At 45.0% G+C, this 26,394-nt stretch overlaps 1 protein-coding gene across 1 annotated transcript; it reads right to left on the reverse strand.

Moving 5' to 3' along the window:
- Positions 1 to 4,192: 4,192 nt before the first annotated feature.
- Positions 4,193 to 24,802, reverse strand: TRIM4 (tripartite motif containing 4). Its single transcript, XM_027527719.1, has 6 exons — positions 24,190 to 24,802; positions 18,646 to 18,741; positions 17,747 to 17,977; positions 16,378 to 16,400; positions 16,022 to 16,119; positions 4,193 to 8,031 (listed from the first exon to the last, which is right to left on the reverse strand). Exons 1-6 carry the CDS (start codon positions 24,580 to 24,582, stop codon positions 7,445 to 7,447), a joined length of 1,428 nt encoding a protein of 475 aa, XP_027383520.1. The 5' UTR covers positions 24,583 to 24,802; the 3' UTR covers positions 4,193 to 7,444.
- Between the last annotated feature and the right edge of the window lie 1,592 nt (positions 24,803 to 26,394).

A 26,394-nucleotide genomic window follows, 5' to 3' on the forward strand; every position in this document is an offset into this window, starting at 1 on the left:
ACGAGTTTCTAGAGGTGATGGCTACAATGTCAGAAATGAAAAGCACAGTAGAGGATCAGCAGCAGACAGGACATTGCAAAAGGAAATATTGATGCATAAAGACTTAGCAATAGAAACTACAAGAAATGAAATAAGATAGGAAAAAAATTTAAAAATTAATGAACAGAGTATCTGTGAGCTTTAGGACAACCTCAAATGGCCTAATAAATATATATATAATTGGAGTATTGAAAGAGAGGAGAAAGGACAGAGAAAATATTTGAAGAAATAATAGACACTATTCACTAGCTAGACCTAATTGAGAACATCCCATTCAACAAAGAATAATACACATCTTTCCAGTGCATATGAAACATTTATCAAGTTACATCCTGTCACAAATGGCAGGATTTCCTGTAAGGCTGAATAATATTTCATTGTATGTACATGCCACACTTTCTTTATCCATCTGCCTGATAACGGACATTTGGGTTGCTCCCATGTCTCAGCCGGAGAAGGCGATGGCACCCCACTCCAGTACTCTTGCCTGGAAAATCCCATGGATGGAGGAGCCTGGTAGGCTGCAGTCCATGGGGTCGCTAAGAGTCGGACACGACTGAGCGACTTCACTTTCATTTTTCACTTTCATGCACTGGAGAAGGAAATGGCAACCCACTCCAGTGTTCTTGCGTGGAGAATCCCAGGGACGGGGGAGCCTGGTGGGCTGCCATCCATGGGGTCACACAGAGTCGGAAACAACTGAAGTGACTTAGCAGCAGCAGTAGCATGTCTCAGCTATTGTAAGTAATGCTACAGTGAGCATGTGAATGCAGGTATATCTTTGAGGTACTGATTTCAGGTCCTGTGGACATAGAGTCAGAAGTGGAATTGCTAGATCATATGGTAGTTCTATTTTTACTTTTTTGAGGACCTCTGTTTGTCATAATTGTTTATTCTCTTGACAACGGCCATCCAAACAAGTGTGAGTTTTGTGGTTTTGATGTGCATTTCCCTGATGATTGTTCATGTTCAGCATCTTTTCTTGTAAACGGTTTTTGGGAAAATGTCTTCTTCAGAAAAATGTCTCTTCAGATCTTTTGCCCATCCTTAACAAGATCATTTAATTTTGGATATTGAGTTGTAGGGATCCCTTATATATTTTGATATTACCTGGCAGGCTACAGTCTATGGAGTCACAAAGAATTGGACATGACTGAGTGACTGAGCACAATCCTTTATCAGATTGTGGTTTAAAAATATTCTTTGGAAAAATGTCTCTTCAGATCTTTTGCCGATCCTTAATAAGGTCATTTATTAATCTTGTTTTTGAGTTGTAGGAATTTCTTATATATTTTGGTTATTAATCCTTTATCAGATTATGGTTCAAAAACATTTTCTCTCACTCTGGAGGCTGCCTTTTCATTTTGTTGATTAATTCCTTTGCTGTGCAGAAGCTTTTCAGTTTGATATAATCTTTCTTATTTTTGCTCTTGTTGCCTGTGCTTTTGGGGTCATATTCAAGGAGTCATTGCCAAAGCCAATTTCAAGCTTTTTCTCTATTCTTCTAGAATTTTTATCTTTGGGATCTTACATTTAACTACTTAAGCCATTTTTAGTTGACTTTTGTGTGTGGTCTATGATAAGGACTTGATTTCTTCTTTTTTATGTGTATATCCAGTTTTCTAAAAACCACTTATTGAAAAGGCTTATAATTTTCTCCACTGTATTGAAAAGTAGTTAACCAAAGTATCAAATTTAAAATTACTTTTAAACTAGGTATAGCTCTTTAAAGATCCAATAACTGAAATACAGTATAACTTTAAAATATTTTATTAAACCAAAAGAAGGCAGGAAAATAGTAATAAAGAAAAAAAACAGAAAGGAAAAACTTGTTTTTAATTTTTATTTTTGGCTGCACTGCACAGCGTGTAGGATCTTAGTTTCCCAGCCAGGGACTGAACCCATGCCCCCTGCATTGGGAGCACAGAGTCTTAACCACTGAGCCACCAGGGAAGTTCTGGGGGCGGGGTGGAAATTGAAGCAAATTCAAAAATATCAATTTTCATTGAGTGAAGACTAAAAAGCCTTTCAGTACCCACAAAGTGACATGTTGTTTGAAAGTAGACTCAGACCAAAAGCCAGAGATTTTTACAATGGATAAAGAAGCACAACTTGAAAGTGTGTGCATCATGCTGAATGAGAAACCAAAAATGAGATGACCTGTCTATAAGCATTCTGTAGGTCTACACCATGACACCAGTTAACGGCAAAACTGTGAGGAAGAACAGGTTTATTCAAAGGACCATGGTCCCTCTGACTCAGGAAGTCTCCCACTTCAGAATCACCCATGTCCTGCATTCTTTCTTTCAGCCCTGAAAGCAGCCCAGGTCACCAAGAATTAAGGGCTGGACTCCCAGCAACCAGACTCCAGAGGAGCTCCGATTTTCTCTTTCCTGAGAGTCTCTATTGGTTTCCTGAATACCAATCCCTTCTAGGTCATCAGTATGGATATTCCATGACAAACACCTTTCCAAAATTTCTTATGACTCTTCAGTTACCTGGATTTCTTCATTGTCTCTCTTTTCTACTCCTTTTGGTCATTTCATACCACCTTAACATTTTTCAGCACACCCAAGAAAGATGTTTAAAGCAAGTGTTTAAAGCATTAATGGTAACAATGTATTGGGTGGTTACTGCATACCTAAGAGTGAAACTATGAGGAAATGGAACAAGGACTGGGAATCGAGGTGACACTGTTTTCAAATCTTTCACCTCACATGAAATAATACTATTGGAAGGTAGATTCAGATTTTTCAAAATGTACACTGTAAACTCTATGGCATGACTCAAAGTTTTCAAAAGAAGTACAAAAAATAAGTGAGATAAAATCAACTTTATTTTTTAAATAATAAAACTTGAGAAGGCAGAAAAGGGAAAAAAGAAATAGAAGAAATGAAACTAATAGAAAACAGCTAGCAAAATGGTATGTTTTAATCCAACTATACATAGTAACTTTAAAGGTGAGTGGACTAAAAGGAACAGTTAAGAATTGACAGACTGTTTAGAAAAAAAAGCAGGACTCAACTATATGAGGATGTATTAGTCATGGTTCTTCAGTAAAACAGAACTAACATTGGCCACTCCTGTGCTCGTGGAGGACAAAAAGTTCCACAATCTGCTGAGAGCTAAAAACACAGGAAAGCTGGTGGTTTAATTCTGTCCACGTCCAAAAGCCTGAGAACCAGGAGAGTTGATGGCATAAGCTCCAGTTGAGGTCCAGAGGCCCAAGAATCAGACGGCTGATGACGTAAGTCCCAGTCCACGTCTGAAGGTCTGGGAACCAGGAGCACTGATGTCCAAGAGCAAAAGAAGATGAACGTCCCAGCTTAAAACAGAATAAATTGGCCCTTCCTCTGACTTTTTGTTCAGGTCCCAACTGACTGGGCGATGCCTACCTGCAGTGGTGACTGCAATCTTCTTCACTCAGTCTGTGGATTCAAATGTTAATCTCTTCTGGAAACACCCTCACAGCTGCACCAAGAGATGTTTTACCAGCTCTCTGGGTGTCCTTAACTCAGGTAGGCTGACACATAAAACTAACCATTACAGTGCTCTACGAGCCACCTATTTTAATAATTATAAAAGAATACTTCCAGTTTCAGCTCCAACATGTAAAGAATTTGGAAGTCATAACACATCATTATGACGTGAAAAAGATGAAAAGACTGAAAATCATTGACTTTTTGGGGGCCAATTAGAGAACTGAGGTTGCACGGCAAACTTGCACCCCAAAATCTGGAAAGACAGACAAGTCCACAGACTCGAAGCTGAGATCTGCTTAACAGAGTGCCGAGGTCCAGCCCCGGCTGATCCAGGGTATCAAAGGGGAGACGGCATCGGCGACTATTTATTTATTTATTCACCAAAGATATAAAGAATAATAGAATGAGGATAGCTCAGTAGGAAAATTCAGTGGAGAAAAGAAGCTGAGTAGCTTGGTTTACGTGGAAAATCAATATAACCCGTGACACCAGGTTAGCTCTGACCACGGAGGCCGCAGGCGCCCTCTCGAATAGTGGAAGGTGCCCCACTTAGACACCTTCTCAAGTGGGTCTTAGAAGCCCAGGCAAATAAATGGTCGCAGAGGATATCCGCGCTCCAGATGGAGACTCAGCTGGAAGTTAAGGGGAAGAATGACATGGGGAGACCAAGCTTTGGTGAGCAAGGCCCATAGCTTTATTTTCAACAGGGGCTTATATACCCTAAGTTACACATAGAGGATAATAGGGGATGCAAAGTCAGCAGTCTTTGATCCTTATCAAAAACCAGGGTTTCTTTCCTGCAAATTTATCATATACAAATGATTTAGGTGATTTACATCATCTTCTGGCCAGAAGGCCTATTAACATTTTATGACTCTTGACAAAGACTTATCAACAAAGACTTATTTTCTCTAGGAGTAATTATTTTAAGGTTTGGCGCTATCTTCCGAAGATAAAATTGCATTCCTATAGGGCAGATGTGTAATGGGTTTACAACAAAGGAAAGAATTTATTACCTTAAGGGTCTAAAGTTACTAACACCAAGGCCACTACTTATTTTTTCTACATACCAACTATATTAATACACATTCAAGGATACAATTCAGGGGATGTGGAAACTTGGCAACAAACATTGGCTCATCAATGAAATCTTTTACTAGTTTTATACTGGCAGTTTTAAACTCTCTGAGAGGCTCTAAGCTATTTGAATATCTTAAGCTTCCCATGCCCCTCGAGGCTGGGAGACTGTAAACAATTGTATGCATAGCTGCAGGAGTCCGGGTAAACTTGTCAGGTGAGTTAGAGAGCCATCTGAGGGGTTTGGATTTAAACACTCCTAGTTGCCCAGGAACTTTATTAATTGGAGCTGTAAGTTAACTCTTTGACAGAGAGAGTGAGATGATGGTGGGGGACAGCCCCCAGTAAAGTCAGAGGTGAGAGCACAAAGCAATAAAGTAGGCAGACTCTGGTTTTTTGGGGGTAGATGCTCGAGAATATCCGGGGGGACTCCTGAGGCTCGATCCCGCCTTTGCGTATGCCGAGCCTCCTTCCTCATGACCTTTGTCACGAGTGGAATGTCTTTCGCCGGCTCCCGGCAACAGAGAACCAAAATCTACTGGAGCCATAACCTAGTGGGCATACTTAATGACAGTTTTGACAAATTGCTGGTGGGTGAGTGTGGGGAGCTTTGGGGGAGCTGCAGTATTGGGAGAGCTGCCTATTTTCCTGGGTTTTGCCTCCAGGAACCCCACCAGATTCTCAGAGTGAAAAGCTGAGAACGATCCCCTCCTGGCTTTAGGCAGGGGAGGAGGAGTAGAAATCCCAGGAGATCTGTGCACAGTGCTTTCCGCAACAAAGGCTGGCCTCCAGAGGAAAAGACTTTGGCAGAACTTTATCCAGGGCCACACAGAGTGGGCAGCTTACACACCAGTGCATGTACCCACCGATTCTGGGGGCAGGGGAAAAAGGCTCGGTTAACATCGGAGATGGTCAACAGCACCTCGAGGGAGTTCTCTGGCAGTCCAGTGGTTAGGACTCCATTCTCTCACTGCCAAGGGCCTGGCTTCAATCCCTGGTTGGGGAACTAAGATCCCACAAGCTGAGAGCACAGCCAGAAAAAAAAAGTCACTTTGAGAAGGCGCAGGATAAACAATGGTTGCCAAACTGTCTTCTGGGGGCTTCACTGCCGCTCCCAGAGCTACAGTTTCCCTGGCGAAGAGCTGAGTTTACCGTCTTACAATCCTGGAGGCTAGAAGTCTGGGATCGAGGTGCTGGCAGGGCCAACTCCCTCAGAAGCTTCAAGGCGAGGATTCTGCTTTGCCTTTCCCAGTTTCTAGCAGCCCTAGGCATTCCCCGGCCTGGGGCAGCATGACTCCAGCCTCTTCCACGGCCATCTTCCCTCTGTCCTCATGTGGCATTTTCGCGTGTGAGCGTCTATGTTTACGAGGTTCCCTCTAAAGATATCAGTCATATTGGATTAGGACCCACCCTAACGGCCTCATCTTTTTAACTAATTTTTATTGGAGTATAGTTGCTTTACAGTGTTGTGTGAGTTTCTGCTGGACAACAAAGGCAATCAGCTATATGTATACATATGTCCCCTCTCTTTTGGATTTCCTTCCCATTCAGGCCATCACGCTAATGGCCTCATCTTAATTTCCAAATAAGGTCACACTCACAGCTAGGACTTCAACATATCCTTTTCTTTGGAGGACAGAAATCAACTCATAAGAGCAAGTATCTTAGAGAGTTAAGGAGAACTCAGCAGAGATCACTGAATGAGGAGGACTGCTCAGGTTGAAAAAGGAGACAAGCCAGGATGGGCAGGGACATAGCAGAGGAGACGGGTTAGGGAGGGGGCTGGACGTTTTGTAAGAAGCCGTGTTAAATTATTGCCAGAACATCTATTCAAAGTCGAGGCGGAAACACATTACAATGGTTAGCAGTGGTGGTTATTAGCAATAATTTTAATTTTCCATCTCTGCTGTGGAAGTCACATGGGGCATTACATGAAGAGGCTAGCCCAGCGCAAATACTTAACAAGTATTTCCCAGCGTTTGCCAGGTGATGTTAATAACCCTGCGCACACAGTACACGGATCCGACAAGGGGAAAGCACAGTGAACACTCAAAGCAGAGGCGTGGCCGGGTGAGAGGAACGGCACGAGCAGAGCAGGGCACGCTGCCCCAGCCTTCCCGTCCAGAAGGAGCAGTACTGGTACTTACCGGAAAGAAAAGGAAGCACATGACTGAACAGGAAGAGAGTCTATAAATCTGTCAAATTTTGGCAAAAAAGTGAGAGAAACCTACACTGTGGGATGTCCGCGCCGTGTGACAACAGCACCGGTTAGGACGCGTCAGCCTGCAAATGACCAAAACGCAACCAAAACCGCCTCACATAATAAGGAGCAACAATCTCATATAACAAGAAACTCGGGATTAGGGAGATTCCAACCGTTTCATGAAGCCAACAAAGACCACGTTTCTCCTTCCTGCTCCACAGTTACCATGCTCCTCTCACTCCAGTACAGCTGCTGACGTCAGAAGACGAGCTATGTCTTCCCAAACATCTCTTTCTAAAAGCTAAAGAACTTTCCCCAGAAGCACCCTGGAGGATTTCCCACCCGACCTCACTGGCCAGGACTCCCTCCCATGGGCCTGCCTCTCCCGAAGCACGTGGAGTACACATCCCGAACAGTTCAATTAGGAAGAGGCAGAAGAGAGGGAGGAAAAAGTGCTCCAAGCTACCGGAAAGGTACCCCACAGGGGCTTCCACATCTGCCTACACACAGGACATGCAGGGGCCTGAACAGAACATGAGGCTGGAATCTGAATGAACCACCCAGGATGGAAACGCATGAAGTCAAAGATAAGGGCCAAGCAATGGGTATCCCCGGCCTGCGGTACAAGGTGAAGAGAATCACCTCATTTCCCACCAGTCACTGGGGGGATGACTACAGATGCTAATGGACTCAACCAGAAAAACGGCCGGAGGCGCAAGCTGGAAGAGCAGGAGAACGTGTGCAGGTGCTCCCCGTCCACGGCATTGTAGAAGGAGACCTCCCCAGCCCCGTGATCCAGGAAAACTCCCACCCGCTGAAGAGCTGGCTCTCGCTTGGTAGGACTCACGGAGGTGCCTGTCAGGGGCCAAAAGCCAGCAGAGCTCCAGCCAACTGCCCAGATTCCCGCCTTGGGGCACATTGTCGAGCCACCAGGGATCCCCATGATGTCCTCCCGACACACCCCTGCAGCCACCTCCAGGCTGCCTCGGTTCTCAACTTCCCAGTAATGTTTCCCTGAAGTGAAAACATTTTTCCCCAAAACACAGGGTAAATGCTGAAATCGCTCCACAAAGCCTGTGGTCCTCTGCGGATTTCTCCATCCGGCAGCGTAGCTCCATGCTGTAAAAAACAGTGGCCAAGAACTGGTTGATGCTCCGTTTTTCACGTATCTCCCTTCCTGGGAGAAGACAAGTTTGGAATGAGCAGTGTCCTCAGCTAGATTTACAGCCACTGCAGAGAAAATGAGAGCTGAGATCAGTGATGAAGAGCTGACCACTAACCCTGCTCCAGAAATGCCCATCTGTCCCGGCTTCAGTTCCATCCTTCTCCTCCTATCAAGTACTGTTAGGGACGAGACACCTCACTGCCCCTCAACTGCTCCTCAGCTGGACTAGCAAGGTGCAGTTTGCATTAGCAACCTGAAGTCTTCACTTCCCTTCAGCTCTCAAAGACTACAGCCTAGAAAATGGGAGCTTATTATTCCACGGCCCCAAGTCTTCACCATCAGCATAAAATTTGAAGAAACAATAATAAATACCAACGTGCTGAATCCGTACCAGCACCAAGGCTGTCACCTGGCTGGTTCTTTGTACAGGAACACACGGGTGTCCTCCCAGGTCTCTCTACTGTTTCTCGTGGCTCGCTGGGCATCTCCACAAGCCCCCAGCAGGTAACTCAAGCCAAATTCAGAGCCTCGAAGTCCCCTCCCTTCTCTTGAGACTAATCCCCCCTCACAAGCACACATCTTGTTTTCTCTGCTCTCTAAGGCTTAAGGACATGACCGTCACCCAAATGCTCATCCTTGGAAATCTTAACTTTATTTGATTCTTCTTCCCCTCTGACCCTCGTTGGCTAATGAATCACCAAGTCCTATCAGTTCTACCTCTGAGATGATCCCTCGGGTTCTTCCTTCCTCTCCCATCACCATTGTCTACATTCAGACCTTCAGCAAATGTGTCTATAACTTCCTCCCTGGCCTGCCTCCTAATTCTCTTCCCTCCCAAACCCTCCATGTCTCTTCAGTTTGCTGAGAGCTGTGTTTTGTTTTTTCTTAATTGACATAGATGTTAGATTTTGACAAAGGTTTCTTTTTCCTGCATCTACTGAGGTGATCAAATTTATCTTTTTAAAGTGCTAATGTGGTGAATTACACTGATTTGCAAATATTAAACCAAACCTGCTTTTCTTCGATAAATCCCATTTAATTGTGATGTATTATACATTATTGAATTCAACTTGCTAAAATTTTCTTTCAAATTCTTCTGTGTCATGAGGGACATTGATCTATAGTTCGCTTTACTTGTAATGTCTTTGATTTTAGTATCACGGTAATGACTGGTTCCAAATAGGACAAGGAGTACGTCAAGGCTATATATTGTCACCCTGCTTATTTAACTTATATGCAGAGTACATCATGAGAAACGCTGGACTGGAAGAAGCACAAGCTGGAATCAAGATTGCTGGGAGAAATATCAATAACCTCAGATATGCAGATGACACCACCCTTATGGCAGAAAGTGAAGAGGAACTCAGAAGCCTCTTGATAAAAGTGAAAGAGGAGAGTGAAAAAGTTGGCTTAAAGCTCAACATTCAGAAAACGAAGATCATGGCATCCGGTCCCATCACTTCATGGGAAATAGATGGGGAAACAGTGCAAACAGTGTCAGACTTTATTTTGGGGGGCTCGAAAATCACTGCAGATGGTGACTGCAGCCATGAAATTAAAAGACACTTGCTCCTTGGCAAGTGTCTTTTAATTTCATGGCTGCAGTCACCATCTGCAGTGATTTTATGGACTCTGTGGGAGAGGGAGAGGGTGGGGAGATTTGGGAGAATGGCATTGAAACATGTATATCATGTATGAAACGAGTCGCCAGCCCAGGTTCGATGCACGATACTGGATGCTTGGGGCTGGTGCACTGGGACGACTCAGAGGGAGGGTATGGGGAGGGAGGAGGGAGGAGGGCTCAGGATGGGGAACACAGGTATACCTGTGGCAGATTCATTTCGATATTTGGCAAAACTAATACAATATTGTAAAGTTTAAAAATAAAATAAAATTTAAAAAAATAAAATAAAAGACACTTGCTCCTTGGAAGGAAAGTTATGAACAACCTAGATAGCATATTCAAAAGCAGAGACATTACTTTGCCAACAAAGGTCCATCTAGTCAACGCTATGGTTTTTCCTGTGGTCATGTATGGATGTGAGAGTTGGACTGTGAAGAAGCTGAGCGCCAAAGAATTGATGCTTTTGAACTGTGGTGTTGGAGAAGACTCTTGAGTGTCCCTTGGACTGCAAGGAGATCCAACCAGTCCATTCTGAAGATCAGCCCTGGGATTTCTTTGGAAGGAATGATGCTAAAGCTGAAACTCCAGTACTTCGGCCACCTCATGCGAAGAGTTGACTCATTGGAAAAGACTCTGATGCTGGGAGGGATTGGGGGCAGGAGGAGAAGGGGACGACAGAGGATGAGATGGCTGGATGGCATCACTGACTCGATGGACATGAGTCTGGGTGAACTCCGGGAGTTGGTGATGGACAGGGAGGCCTGGCGTGCTGCGATTCATGGGGTCACAAAGAGTCAGACACAACTGTGCGACTGAACTGAACTGAATGCAGGTCTTATAGAACAAGTTGGGAATAGTCTCTTCAATTTTTTGTTAAGAGTTTGTATAGAATAAATATTTCTTAAATGTTTGGTGAAATCACCAGTGAAGCCATTTTGGGAGGTTTCTAACTATAACATGAATAAAACTATTCCAGTTATCTATTTTTTCTTGAGTCAGCTTTGGTCATTCGAGTCTTTTAAGGACTTTGTCCATTTCATTCATGCTGTCAGATTTATCAGCATAAAGTTGCTCGTAATATTTCCTTATTATCCTTTTAGCATCTACAGAAGCTGTAGTAATGATGCCTCTCTCATTCTTGATACTAGTAATATGTCTTTTTTTCTTCCAGTCATTCTGCTTAAAATACATTTCAATAAAATTTAAATTCTCAAAGAGACAACTTTTGGTTCCACTAATTTTCTGTTGTTTTTCTGTATTCTGTTGCAATAATTCCTGCTCTGATTTTTAATTGTTTCCATCCTTCTGTTTCTTTAGGGCTTTATTTGCTCTTCTTTTTCTAATGTCTTATGGTAGAAACTGGTATCACTGGTTTAAGAAATTCCTTTGTATTACATGTGGTTAGTGCTATAAATTTCCCCTTAAGTATTGCTTTAGCTGTATCCCACAAATTCCTTTTCATTCAGTTCAAAGTACTTCCTAGTTTCCCTTTTGATTCACCTTTAGCTCATGGATTATTGAGAAGTGTGTTATTTAGCTTCCTAACATTTGGGGACTTATCAAAGCTTTTTGTTTGTTTGTTTTTTTTACTGATTTCAAAACGCACTGTAGTCAAAGAACATATTATGCATGGCCTGAATCCTTTTGAATACTGTAGCCCACAGGCTCCTCTGTCAATGGGGATTCTCCAGGCAAGAATACTGGTGTGGGTTACATGCCCTCCTCCAAGGGATCCTCCCAACCCAGGAACTGAACCCAGGTCTCCCACATTGCAGGGAGACCTGCATCTTTACCATCTGAACCCCCAAGGAAGCCCTTTGAATACTGATGTCTTATGGCCCACCTTGTTCTACCCTGGAAAATGTTCCATGTACACACAAAAAGAATGTATATTCTGCTGTTGTTTGGGGCAGTATTCTATAAATAACAGGGTGGTCAAGATGACGGATAGTTTTATTCAGTCTGTCTTTGATGATTTTCTGTCTACTTGTTCTAAAATTTATTTTTAAAAGGTATTGAAAATTCCAACTGCAATTGTGAGTGTGTCTATTTCTCCGTGCAGCTCTATTAGCTTTTGCTTAATATATTTTGAAGCTCTGTTGTTAACTGTGTAAATGTTTAGAACTGTTATATCCTCCTGATAAACTGACCCATTTATCATTAGGAAATGACTTTCTTCATCTCTGGTAATATTCCTTGCTCTGAAATCTATTTGATAATAACATAACCATTAGATTTTTGACTAATGTTAGCATGATGTATCTCCACTGTTTTTGCCCGGAGAATCCCAGGGACAAGGGAGCCTGGTGGGCTGCCATCTATGGGGTCACACAGAGTCAGACACGACTGAAGTGACTTAGCAGCAGCAGCATGATGTATCTTTTCTCATAACATGTATGGGTCTTTGTATTTAATGTGTGTTTCTAGCAGCATATAGTTAGTGGGGTCTTGCATTTTTTTATCCAGTCCAATCAGTCTCTGCCTTTTAATCAGGATATCCAGACCATTTATGTTTAATATGATGAGGTTTGTACCTATCATCTTGCTGTATTTTCTACCTGTCCTTCTTTCCTCTTTTTTGCCTTCTTTCTGATTAACCAAGTGTTTTTATAATAATGATTCCACTTTATCTACTTTGTTGACTTATTAGCTATAACTTTGTTTCCAGCGGTTGCCATAAAGTTTACAAAGGTACACCTTTCACTTAACAACCTACCTTCAAGTGATATTATACCACTTCACATGTAAGAATGTATAACAGTATACCTTCATTTCTCCCCTCCCAACATTCATGTTCTTGTTGTTATAAAATAAAAGAATATATTATTTTCTGTTTGTTTAAACAACCACTGTATTTGTCAAGCTTCTCCACAGAAATAGAGCCAATAGGATGTGTGCGTACTTGTAGAGATTAGAAGGAACTGGCCCATGTGATCATGGTGACTGGCAAGTCCAAATCCATGGTGTGTAACAGCAGCAAGACCCAGGGAAAATTAATGTTCCAGTTCCTTCCGCAAGGCAGGAAGAACCAAAGCTGCAGACGGAGTCTGAAGGCAGTCTGCTGTAAAAGTCCCTTGTTCACGGGGGAAAGGCAGCCCTTTTGTTCTATTCAGGCCTTTAACTGACTAGATTAGGCTTGCCAACATTATGGAAAGCAATCTGCTTTCCTCAAGTTTCCTGATTTATATGTTCAGTTCAGTTCAGTTCAGTCACTCAGTCGTGTCCGACTCTTTGCGACCCCATGAATCGCAGCACACCAGGCCTCCCTGTCCATCACCAGCTCCCGGAGTTCACTCAGACTCACGTCCATCGAGTCAGTGATGCCATCCAGCCATCTCATTCTCTGTCATCCCCTTCTCCTCCTGCCCCCAATCCCTCCCAGCATCAGAGTCTTTTCCAATGAGTCAACTCTTCGCATGAGGTGGCCAAAGTACTGGAGTTTCAGCTTTAGCATCATTCCTTCCAAAGAAATCCCAGGGCTGATCTCCTTCAGAATGGACTGATTGGATCTCCTTGCAGTCCAAGGGACTCTCAAGAGTCTTCTCTAACACCACAGTTCAAAAGCATCAATTCTTTGGCGCTCAGCTTCTTCACAGTCCAACTCTCACATCCATACATGACCACAGGAAAAACCATAGCGTTGACTAGATGGACCTTTGTTGGCAAAGTAATGTCTCTGCTTTTGAATACGCTATCTAGGTTGGTCATAACTTTCCTTCCAAGGAGTAAGCGTCTTTTAATTTCATGGCTGCAGTCACCATCTGCAGTGATTTTGGAACCCCGAAAAATAAAGTCTGACACTGTTTCCACTGTTTCCCCATCTATTTCCCATGAAGTGATGGGACCGGATGCCATGATCTTCGTTTTCTGAATGCTGAGCTTTAAGCCAACTTTTTCACTCTCCTCTTTCACTTTTATCAAGAGGCTTCTGAGTTCCTCTTCACTTTCTGCCATAAGGGTGGTGTCATCTGCATATCTGAAGTTATTGATATTTCCACAGGCAATCTTGATTCCAGTATATGTTAACCTCATCTAAAAACACTAACAGCAATACCCAAAACAATGTTTGACCAAATATCTGAGTACCTTATACCCCAATCAAATTACCACAGGCATTAGCCACCCCTATCACCTTTAATGAGACTTAAATAATGACAAAAATAGATATTTCTTTACATTACCATTTTGGAAGATCTTTTATTCCTTTGTATAGATCTGACTTCTATCCAGTATCATTTTCCTTCTGCTTGAAGGACTTCTGCTAACATTTCTTACAGTGCTGGTCTGATAAACTCCTTCAGTTTTTGTATATCTGCAAACATCTTTATCTCACCTTTGTTTCTGAAGTCTATTTTTGCCAGGAATAAAATTCTAGGTAAACAGTCTTTTTCTTTCAGTCTTTTTAAAGTTCTTGCTCACTAGCACTGCTTCCAATGAGCCCTGGGATGTCATCTTTATCTTTGTTCCATAGTATGTAACGTGTCCTTTTCTAGTTGTTGCATCTAAAATTTCCTCTGTATCACTGGTTTTGGTGTGGTTTTCATCATCTTTCTCATTTAGAACTTACTGAATTCTTAGACGTGTGTGCTTACAGTTTTCATCCAATTTGGAAAGTTGAGTCAGTTTCTCCAGCTGATTTTCTGTCTCACCCCTATCCTTCTGCTCTCCCTGAGGGATCTGTTACCAGACATAAGGCTGCATGAAGGTGACCCACAGCTCACTGAGCTGGCTTTCATTTTTTTTAAGTTTTTTTCCTCTGTTTCATTTTGCATAGTTTTCACTGCTCCATCTTTTCAAGTTCGTGTCCAATCACCTATTAGCCCCAACCAGCTTATTCTTCATCTCACAGTTTTCATCTCCAGAATATCTCCCATGTCCACAATATGCATCTTTACAAAACAGTTGCAGTAACTGCATTCATGTCCTTCTATGTTTATGCTACCATCTTGGTCAATCTTGAGTCAATTTCAATTGATTATTCTCATCACATCATGTTTCCTACCTTTTTGCCTGCCTGGTAATTTCTGATGGGATGCCACATTATGACTGTACATTGTTGGGGACTCATTTTTAAAATACCTATCCATCTTCTTGAGCTTTGTCCTGGGATGCAGTTACTTGGATAAATTTCATCCTTTTGGGTCTTGCTTTCCTGACATGTAAAGTGGGTCCAAAGTAGTGCTCAGTGGAGGGTTAATTATCCCCACTGATGAGGCAAGATTTTCCTGAGTACTCTACCCAGTGCCCCATGAATTAAGAGCTTTCCAGGGGCTGATAGGAACAGACGTTGCTCCTGGCCCTGTGCGAGCACCAGGAACTGTTCCTTCTAACCAATTTGAAAATTCCCTTAACCTCAGGTAGCTCTTCACAAGCACGTGCTGATCAGTCCCCCGGTGAATGTTCACAGGACGTCTCTGTAAACCATCAGGGTTCTCCCTGTCCAGCTCTCTCCTCTCCAGCACTCTGTAAACTCCCACTGCTTTGTTCTGACTCTCAGCACCACTCCTCAACTGAGGCAGTCCACCTGGCTCCCCCTGTGTTACCTTCCCTGAGGTGGCCTGGAAACCCTCAAGGCTGGAGGCTGGGGCCATCGTAGGACTCCGCTCATTCGGTTCACATTCCCGTGTATCACTGTCCTTCACTGCCTGATGTTCAGTGTTTTAAAAACTGTTGTTTCATGTATTGCCTATTTTGGGTGTCTTTGGTCAACTGCATCTCAAGAGTAACTCCAGTCCCCTGTCACTTCGCTTTATCTGGAAGTGGACATCTACAACATGGCTCCTGATCAGGGATGTGCTCTTGAGAATGCAGCTCATGTCATGTCAGGCCTTGGTACTTCTCTGGAGATCCAGTCCGTTTACCTCCAGTCGTTCTTACACTCATCTTCTCAAGCTTATTCCTGCCTTTCCCCGTCCGCACCTTACACTGAGTCATATCAAACACCCTCCCCTCTATCTTCTCCACATCTCAGCTCATGCTGCCACCTCTGCTTGGAAGCCGCCTCTCATTTTCCACTTGGCAAACTCCTACTTATCCTTCAAAGTCCCAAACAACTGACACCTGTGCTGTGAAAACCTCCTCACCTTGCCCCAGCAGAGAGCCTGCACTTCTGTGATATTTCACTCATACCACTGGTAAACACTGGGCCCCACGGTACTGCACTAAGTGATGTGTCTGTCTCTCCAACTTGCTCATGCGTTCTTAGAAAGAATAGGTCCTTTTCTTTTTGTGTAACTAGTACCTTTAACATCCTAATGTCCTTTACCTTTAAACGGATGGTTCTTCAGTGAAGCGTATATCCATTTATCCCTAAGTAGTTATTTACCATTTTCTTGACCCTCCTGTTGGCTGCATGCTCTGCTTTCTCCTTCCTTTTCAGACTCCTCTCAATGTTCATTCTCTGAGCTCCAACTCCCTGAAATTCTGCTCACCTTGGAATCGCTTCAGCATTTCCTTCATCATTGGTAGCCGGCACACAGTCTTCACCGTTAGGTCTTCAAAGGAATAATTCACATCCTGATTCTCACACCTAGGAAAAGCACAGAAGGCTGCTCTTCTTAGGAGACAAACAGGACGGCCAAGACCCTCAACTCCCACCGAAGGTTCCAAGCCCAGAGTTCAGACTACTCTCCTATTCCTCCTGGTGCAAGCAAGCAGGATTCCTCCCCCTCGGTCCCCTCACATCAGTGCCCAGACTGATCCGTGGGGCCCAGGCCTCCTTACCCCTCTGCTTGGCCTGTATCTTTACAATCTACTCAACCGCCCATAAGCAGAAAAGAGCTCATACCTGGTCAACACCTCTGCTGGATTCTGTGAAGAGAAGAAAGAAAGAAGTTATGTACCCTCGCCGTGAGATCTGTTACTCAACTTGGTGAGCAGCTACTTTTCTGTCAGTTGCTTTTGTGAGCATCACACATGATCTCCCGCTGCCAAGCCCAACAGGGTTAACACAGGGCAGTCTTTTTTCGTGTGAGCCCTCTGCCGTATTTAACAACGTTGACCCATCCTTTCCTTGAAACCCTCCTCTTCCTCCTTTGGCACTATGACATGAGCTGTCTCCTGGCTCTCCGTCTACTTCTCCATCTACACTCTTTCAGTCACAGACAAGTGTTAATGAGGATGTGGGGGGAATATAAAATGGTTCAGCCACTTTGGAAAAAGGCAGTTTCTTAAAAAGTTAAATATAAATATACCATCAGTTCAGTTCAGTTCAGTCGCTCAGTCGTGTCTGACTCTTTGTGACCCCATGAATCGCAGCACACCAGGCCTCCCTGTCCCTCACCAACTCCCGGAGTTCACTCAGACTCACGTCCATCGAGTCAGTGATGCCATCCAGCCATCTCATCCTCTATCATCCCCTTCTCCTCCTGCCCCCAATCCCTCCCAGCATCAGTCTTTTCCAATGAGTCAACTCTTTGCATGAGGTGGCCAAAGAACTGGAGTTTCAGCTTTAGCATCATTCCTTCCAAAGAAATCCCAGGGCTGATCTCCTTCAGAATGGACTGGTTGGATCTCCTTGCAGTCCAAGGGATATACCATATAGCCTAGCAATTCTGCTCCTACTACTTAACCAAGAGAAATGAAAACATATGTCCACACAAAGAATGGCAGACAAATATTAAGGCAGAACCCTTTATAGTAACATTTGGGTTATGTCCACCAACTGGTGAACAGGTATACAAAATGAGGTATATTCTGCAGTGGAATACTGTTCAGGAATAAAAAGGGAATGCAAATATGATACGATGCTTCAACATAAATGCACCTCAAAATCATCATCCTAAATTAAAGAATTCATATACAAAAAAAATGTGTTATTTCAAAGATTCTGCTATAATATATGTTTGAATATGGAATTGGAACTTCACTGCTCAAGCAAGTTGTAAACGTTCTAGACAGTTCTTGGAATTTAAGTATCTCATATTACCTGAGCTCATCAAACCTAAACTTCACATTAATTTCCCTTGGAAAGTAAATCTTTGACTCTTTAATTATATAATAAAAATAGTAACACAATTAGCAAAAGAAAAAAACATGTCTTCTACTAAACCCACTTACCAGGAAGGACACTCAGCTCTAAAGACAAGAGGGAGATGAGTTAGTGATGTTAACAATTTGATAAAGATAGAGACTATGCCCTTCCCTGCTGGTCTCACCTGGAGCAGCTCCAGGGTGGAGCTCTGGCTCTTCTCCTTCACCTCCAGGATGAGCTTCTTCAAGGAAGTGATCATTTGATTGAGCCTAGATATGTTCTCACTTTGCTTCTTCTTTGTCTCTTCTTCTTCCTGCCTCAGTCCCTGAAGAAACAATTGCTCTTCTTCACTCAGGAGGACATGCAGCTTTGCAAACTCCGCGATGACTCTCATTCGCTGATTCTTCATCTTCTCCTGCAGCCACAAGAGACTAGCTCAGTCCTCTCTCTGCCTGGTCCTTCCTCCTAAATTCCCTGCATGGGACTCCCCAATAGTCCACAATCCTTTCATTCAAATCACCTCCTCCAGAAAAGCTCCTGCTCACCCCCTACAAATGTCCTCTACTCCTTTCTCTATGCCTGCTTGATATCTTCATACTATAGTATTAACTCGTTCTTCGTAGTATCTGAGTTTCTACTACTGATTGTCATGCTTTGTTCGTATAGTTTTCAAACTAAAATGCACTTTCACACCTATTATTTAATTTAGCCCTCAGAACACCTAGTGAGTAGTTGTGGTAAATCTCAGACATACAGGTGCGTACCCACATCATACCTCCCAACTGGACAACAGCTCTGGGGGGAAAGTTCATTTGCTTTCCACAATGCCATAGACCCAAATCAACACCCACCTCAGAAGCCAACCCAGGAGGACTACAGGAAGGAAAGGGGCACCACCCTTGAGGTCTGAGGATGAAGGGTGTGGAACGCGTGTGGTCCAAAGCCACGGTAGAGATCCATTCTTCCTTTTCTGTCAGCCTGACAACTGATAAGACCCTGTGAGCTCTTCCCAGCCAAAGCCCTTGAGCAGCCTCAGGCTCAAAGGACAAAGGGCAAGAAATACCCAGCTCCTTCTGCTATTACCTTCCACTCTGCAGCATTCTTCACTTCCGTGTCCTGAAAATGTATGACTTTCTTCATCTTGGCTGTCAGACTAGACTGAGTCTTCAGAAGTTTGTCCTGCCAGCAGAAGAAACACGCCTAAGTAGGAAATCATCTCTTCCAGCATCTTCCTTGTTCAAGAGCTAAAAGTCACCTCGGCCAAACATGAGACTGAGAAGATGCTGAAGATGACCACAGGTTAATGCACGAGAACTAGTCTGCTCTCAGGTCATCAAAACACTACATAAAGTTTGCTCATTAAGTAGACAAAAATTAATAAATACCCAGTACTGGCAAGGGAGAAGACCTCTGGCACCATAATGGTAGGAGAACAAAAAGATCCCATCTAGTAAAGTGATTATCCTACAATTAAAATAAATAAATAAAAATGTTTTTTAAAGTTCCCACCTTTTTGAAGGGCAACTGGCAAGATTTAACAGTATTTAAAATATGCAATAATCCTATTTCTAATAAGAATATCCAATAAAACACTAATAAAAATTATATATATAGGAATGTTTATTGCAGCATTCTTCATTATCCATCAGTGGGGAATTATTAAATTATGATACACTGATACTCTACTTCAATTTCAGCTCTCGCTATAATTCTGTTTTGAAAAGAACAAATATACATGTGTCTGTGTAACTGTGTATGTTTATAATTGAATAGAAAATAATCTGGAAAGATATATAACTAGGTATTATTAACAGTGCTTATTTCTAGGGAATAGGAATGGTGGAGGGAGTCAGAGGGAGAACTAGAAATTTAATAAACTTGTTTTGTTTGGATTTCTACAAGAAGCATATATCCTTTTGTAATTTAAAACACCCAAATCAGCTATTAAAAAATCGAGCCAATTAGAATTAACAGAGTAAAGCTGCAGAGGGTGAGCAGCTAGTAGCAGAATGTCAGGCAGGACCTTAGAGGCAGAGGCAGACAGGTTAGAGACGGCACACATCAGGGTCAAACCTCACGTGCGTGTGAAGCCTCTAATGAGATAAACAGCTCCTCTGAATGTGACTAAGAAATTTTTTTCAAGTTTTCACTTTTGTTTGCTAAGAAGATTCCATTTTTAAAAGCCCTTAGCGATTCCAGTATGCATGAATTATGCTGCCCCCTTACCCAAGACGCTACCTATGCATTTCTGTATCCTGGCAGCTAAAGAGGTCCCCTGGGCAAACCCTTTGGGGAGATTAGAAAACTTCTTCCCTGCAGTAACAGAAATTGCCACAAGGTGGCGGGAGGGCAACACCGAGCATTTCAAAGCTGGGTAGACCCACAAGTTCAAAAAAATCACTTTTTCTTCATTTAACTTCAGACTTTTGTGTTTATACAGAACTACAACAAAAGAACATCCATTTTATAGAATGAAGACATTTTCTGACTTGTAATCATGTAGTTTAAACGACATGAAACTTCAAATCAGATCTGAGTTTCAGTCTAGACCTTCGTCAACTAGCTATAGATCTGTGGTTAAGTCAGTCTCACACATTTCCTAGGCTGCAGCTTCCTTACCTAGAAGATGAAGGCAACCACGATAGATGTTCTTTTCTTAAACACCATGCCAGCTCTGAGGTTTTGTGAATTTCAATCATTGTAACCTCTGCATCCAATCCAGGCAAATAGGTCTTACCTCCAAAATACAGGTCAAATCTGCCCATCTGCCTATTTGCCACCCCCAGCCACCTCCTTGTTCAAACCACCTCTTGTCCAGACAGCTATCAATACAACAGCCTCATGACCGGTCTCCCTATTTCCAATCTTGTTTGTCTCTCAGCCAATGTCCTCGGGGCAGCCAGAATCATCTTCTAAGACCAGTCCAGTCACATCAGTCCCTTGCTGAGCTTCTCCAAGGGCTTCCCTCATCACTGAGGAAATTCAGCCACCTCGCGGTCCGACAGATCGCCACTCTTGCCTGCATCTCCCAACTCATCTCGCGCTACTTTTCCCCTTGCTGATCATGCTTCGGGCGCACCGCTCTTCTTTCAGTGTCATGGGGATGTCCCGCTCTTCCCAGCCTCAGGGTCTGAATTTGCTGTCCACTGCCTGGGATGTTCTCCCCACAGTTCCTCTGATAGTTCCATCAAGCCTCAGCTGAAATGTCATCTCTTCAGAGAAGACTGCCTGCGCCCTTCTTAGAGCCCTCGTCCCTTCTCTGGCGTGGCACACTATGTCTTTCATAGCACATATTATCATCTGTGATTATTTCTTTGTCTACTGTTTACCTCCTACCCCCACCCCAGCCAGACTACAGTAAGCTCCATGGTCTTTTCATCACTGTACTCCTTTTCTGGGTCTGGCACTATAGGACAGCATCTGACACAAAACGGGTGGTTCAACAAATATTTCTTAAATGAGTTAATAGCAGAGTCAACAGACTAAATATTGGCTTGAAGTAAAGAGGTGCTGGGCTTGGAAGCCTTTTCCAAAAAAACACTTTGCTCCCTGAAGTTTATGAAGTTATTTCTCTCTGTGTGTTCTCTCGTTCTCTCCCACCATCGACGACTCCATTAAAGGCAACTTCTGCTCTGAATACTCTCCTCAGTGAAGGCACTAAGATGTAGGCCCAAGGTCCTCTATCCTGTCTGTGTATCAGAATGTCTTAAAAGTGCTTCCAGGTGGCTCTAATGTGGATCCTGAGCCACTGCTGTGGCCTAAGAGAGCAATCAGAGTGGGCTAGGAATTCATCAAAGCAGGTTTCCTGGACGCGGTGCTCAGGTGTCAGATCCTAAGAGAAAGCGTCCAGCACACTGTTTGCAGAGCGCAGGTGTGGGCACAGACGGGGGGATTTTCCACAGACTTAGCGAACGCCAGCACTTATGACACAGTGCACGTGCCGAGAATGGGATGGTGGAAACAGGGGAGCTTTACCCAAGAGCAAGCCAATGTTTTTCAAGTTAACTCGGGGCGGGGATGTGTATGTGCTAAGTCACTGCAGTCGTGTCTGACTCTTTGAGACCCTACTGACTGTAGCCCACAGGCTCCTCTGTCCATGGGATACTCCAGGCAAGAATACTGGAGTGTGTTGTCATGCTCTCCTCCAGGGGCTCTTCTCCACCCAGGGATACAGCTCGTATCTCTTCCGTCTCCTGCACTGGCAGGCAGGTTCTTTACCACAAGCACCAGCTGGGGTGGGGATGGAGGTGGGTAAACAGAGCAGTGATTACACAGAAGAGGGTGCAGAAAAGGACCAATCCTGGGGATTTCCCTGGTGGTCCAGTGGCTAAGACTCTGTGCTCACAATGCAGGGGGCCCGGGTTCAATGCCTGGTCAGGGAACTAGATCGAACATGCCACAACCAAGATCAAGGATCCCAGGTGCCAGAGCTAAGACCTGGCACAGCCAATTAAACAACAATAAATAAAAAAATTTTTAAAGCAAAAGCTTCTACATATATAATCTAATATATAGAGAGAGAATCTAAAACAAAATAATCTAAGGGAAAAAAAAAAAGGATAGACTGATAATTCTAAAATGCTGTGTTTCTAGTCTCCTATGCCCCCTGCCTCCTGTCCCTTCTCCCTGGACTTCATGTCACAGTTACTTCACTCTCACCGTGTCCCCAGTGAGCACCAGACATCCAGACTTCGGTCCTGGACTCCTCTCTCTTCCCGACCCATCATTACAATTAGTCACAATGTTACTCAGTTAACCCACACCCGCCTCTTCTCCAGGACCCCTGTCCTGCACTGATTCAGGCCCTACGGCCTCCTGCTTCAAATGGTGCACCGACAGCCTAACTGCTCTTCTGCATTCATCCCCCGTGGACGTCACGATGAACATGGTAAAACAAAGAGCTGAGAGCCAATCATGGCTTCCCTTGCCTTCAAGTCCTTCAATGATCCCGATTTGCTGGAAGAGAAAACTCAGGCTTTTCAGTGTAGTGAACAAGATCCTCCACAACGCAGACCCTGTCTCTTTCTTCAGCTTCAGCTCCCACCAACCTCCCTCGCATGTGCCCCCCTCCCAAGGCAAAGAACAACCTCATCCATCAAGAGCGGGCTCATGTTTCAGTCCCCTGTAAAGGTGATCCTCACTCCTGTCTGATGCCTCTAATCTCAGACCTTCTGTATGTTGATAACTCACATACACTGAAATTACCGGTCTATATGCTTACATCCCCTACAAAACAAGACCCACGTCTTCCTCATCTATTTATGTCCAGAGTCTAGAACAATGCCTAGCATACAGGAAGTACCAATAAAGGCTACTGAATAAAGAAATGAATATATACTTTCTAGTCTAACTTTGGAGAAGGCAATGGCACCCCACTCCAGTACTCTTGCCTGGAAAATCCCATGGAGGGAGGAGCCTGGTCGGCTGAAGTCCATGGGGTCACTGAGGGTCAGGCACGACTGAGCGACTTCACTTTCACTTTTCACTTTCATGCACTGGAGAAGGAAATGGCAACCCACTCCAGTGTTCTTGCCTGGAGAATCCCAGGGACAGGGGAGCCTGGTGGGCTGCCGTCTATGGGGTCGCACAGAGTCAGACACGACTGAAGCGACTTAGCAGCAGCAGTAGCAGTCTAACTTTGCATGTTTCCTGTTTATAGTCAGCTGATAAAAATGAACAGCATTTGACAGTTTACAATACACTTTAACTTGTATCATTACATTCATGCTTTTAATGAGTACTTACTAGATACCAATTCAGATGGAGACCACTGGAGTGACACCTTCAGTAATGGAAGGGGGTGGGGCTAGTCTGGAAAGGATGATCAAGGAAGGTCTTCAAGCTAAAATCTAAAAGGATCTAAAGGACAGAAGGTATGGGTAGAGAGAGAGAACAGGCTTGAAATAAAAGCAGGAAGGCCAGTGTGGCTGGAACAGAGTATGATAAACTAATTTATTTAACTGAAGCTTCTTAACCCATAAGATAAGTAGAACAGAGAATCTCCAAATTCAAACATTAAGTGATTTTCCCAACTGATGAAGCTAGTAACAAAATCTAGGCTTATCCCTCCAAGCCAGGCTTTTCCCAAATCATCAGCTGTTGATGACATCTGTAGGCAAAAACCTGTACTGTCCAATACAGCATCCGTTAGCCATGTGAGTTCCTGATACATGGAGAGCCCAAACTGATGTGTGTAAATGTGAAGCACACACATATTCAAAGGCCTGTCATGAAAAAATTAAAATATCTCATTGATAATTTTCATATCGATGTTGGATATTTTGGATAAATGAGTTATTAAAATTAGCATCACCTGTTTCAACACTAGAAAAACTTTGAATAACAGATGTGCCTGGTTCCTTTTGTTTCTATTGGACAGCACCGGTGTATAACCCCTCAGGATGACCCAGCTGCCGGGAGGCCAGTCCCTGGAAAGTTCTGCGATGATGACTGAGCCTCCACTGCCCTCCCAATTCCAGTTTTAAACTCCAGCTCTGATCTGTGAGTCTCTTCACTTTTTTGAGCCTGTCAGGGGTGGGGGTGAGGGTAGGTTTATGCCTCCAGTGCATACACTAAAGGTTCCCAGGGCATATACCGGCAGCCCAGCCCCGTAAACGGCCGGCTCACCCGGTAGCTCCTGCAGGCCTCGTCGGCTGGGGACATGGTGTGGGCCTGGTGCTCCTGCGACTCTCTGCACACCAAGCACACGAGCCGCTGATCATCCTCGCAGAAAAGCCGCAGCGGCTCCCAGTGGCGGCCGCACAGGCCCGCGGGCACGGGGCCCAGGCGCCGGCGCCGCATCCTCTCGGTCAGCCGGGCCAGGGCCCAGTTGGGCCTCATCGAGGCGGGCGCCGACGGCCGCCGACACTCGGGGCAGCGGACGGGGCTGCCGCCCGGCGCCCACGTGCGGCACAGGCAGCCGCGGCAGAAGTTGTGGCCGCACTCGATGGACACCGGGTCCTCGAAATAGTCCAGGCAGATGGCGCAGGTCAGCTCCTCCTGGAAGTCCTCGGCCTCCATGCCGCCCCTCTGTCCCGGATGAGTCGCCTGCGGGCGGCGGGCGGTGGCCTTCGGACCCGGGGCCGCCGAACTCCTCTGCGGTTCGCGATCCAGCGGGGGCGCGGGGTTGGGGGGCGCTGCGGCCCTTTCCGCCCGCTCCGGAGCGTGCGAACCGCCGGTTTCCGCGCGAAGAAGGCCCGTAGGAAGTGACAGAACGGCGGGCTGCGACGGGACCAACAATAACGATGCGGAAGTCCCCCGGGAAGCCTAGAGAGGCTTCGAGGCGCGCGTCGGTTTGCGGGGCGCGCGGGAGTATGGTGGTGCTACCGCAGCTGCAGCGGCTGCTGGTGGAACCAAACAGGGAGGTGCTAATGAACTTGTCCTTCCGGTTTGCCGGCTGCTCCCGGAAGATTTAGGGTCTAGAATTCTAGGCTTGCTGCTGCCCAGAAAGGCATTCCGGGCGAGGTACACCCTAGCGGCGTGGAGGGCCAGGCGGAGAACCTGGGGCTGGGGGCGTCTGTGCAGCCCCGCTGCAAGCGGGGCTAAGGAGGCGCCTTGCCCCACAGGCTGGCTTTTTCTGAAGTTGTCCTTTTTTGTTCAGCTTCATTCTGTCAGTACAAAGGCAGACGTACAGATACACAGACACAGGAAAGGAACCCGTTCTTGACCTCCAACCCCGAGGTCTAGTTGAGATGCTCAAAAGGCAGGATTTCTTGCTGCTCCCACAAAACCCACCCACTCAAAGCTCAACTCTCCTGGAGTCTCCTGGGCCGACTGGAGAGCCAGCTTTCTGGGAGGCGAGCAGGAAAGGGAGTGTTTAGCCCCCACGACCTAGTGGGGAGCCATCTGATCACCCTACCACCCTGATTTCTCTTTCTTCCCCAGCACAGGGGACACACCAGGAAGAGGAAGCCCAACCTCAGGGCATGGGGCACACTCAGCCAGTGCAGATAGTGGTTCTAATAATTAAGGTAGGGGGAAGAACCTAGGGTTAGATGGTTTCCCCCAGGTTTGAGACTTCCCACCAGTATTTTAGGTGGTTCGATGCAGAGGAAGTCTGTAGGCTGAGGATGTTCTGTGTCAGCTTTTGGGTGATCTGTGAGCCGCTGTTGTCTAAGATGCTAGGAAGGAGCAGCTGCTGGTGCTAGAGCTGTTCCTGACCCTCCCACCCGAGACGGTCAAGACCAGGGTGTGAAAGCGGCACCTGGGGAGTGGAGCTGAAGCTGTAGCTGTTGTGAGGATGTTGCGAAAGGCCAATGGGACCAGGAGAGTGGAAAGAAATCAGGTGTTTTCGATGGGAGTGCTTAAGATTCCGAAGCGTGGGGGGCTTCCCTGGTGGCTCAGTGGTAAAGAATCCGCCTGCCAATGCAGGAGACACGGGTTTGATCCCCGGTCTGGGAAGATCCCACATGCCGCAGAGCCACTAAGTCCGTGCGCCACAGTTGTGCTCTAGAGCCAGAGGGCCACAACTGCTGAGCACACCCACAGCAACTGCCGAAGCTGGCACTCTAGGGCCCGTGCTCTGTAATAAGAGAAGCCACCACACTGAGAAGCCTGGGCACCAGGACTAGAGGGTATTCCCCGCTCTCCTCACCTAGAGAAAAGCCCACGCAGCAGCCGAGACCTAGCACAGCCAAAAATGAAATGAATGATTAAAAAAAAAGATTCAGAAGCACAAATGAATTGACTTTTGGTACCCAACTTGAAGACAGCAACCATTTTGCTCTCCAAAGGAGCATCCATTGAGGCTTTCAACATGCAAGATGCTTGCCTGTCTCGGGGAACCATTTGTTTCTCTTCAATGGAGCTTTGATCTTGTGTTTCTGAGGTGCT

The sequence above is a fragment of the Bos indicus x Bos taurus genome, chromosome 25, assembly GCF_003369695.1.
Source record: "Bos indicus x Bos taurus breed Angus x Brahman F1 hybrid chromosome 25, Bos_hybrid_MaternalHap_v2.0, whole genome shotgun sequence".
Lineage (NCBI taxonomy): Eukaryota > Metazoa > Chordata > Mammalia > Artiodactyla > Bovidae > Bos > Bos indicus x Bos taurus.

What these genes read in the sequence shown, in the direction of transcription:
- TRIM4 (XM_027527719.1), bottom strand. Translation starts at nt 24,582, where the DNA reads ATGGAGGCCGAGGACTTCCAGGAGGAGCTGACCTGCGCCATCTGCCTG. An exon ending in AGGCCTGCAGGAGCTACCGG is followed by an intron (nt 18,742 to 24,189) that starts GTGAGCCGGCCG and finishes TTCTGCTGGCAG; the next exon opens with GACAAACTTCTGAAGACTCA. An exon ending in AGAATGCTGCAGAGTGGAAG is followed by an intron (nt 17,978 to 18,645) that starts GTAATAGCAGAA and finishes TTGTGGCTGCAG; the next exon opens with GAGAAGATGAAGAATCAGCG.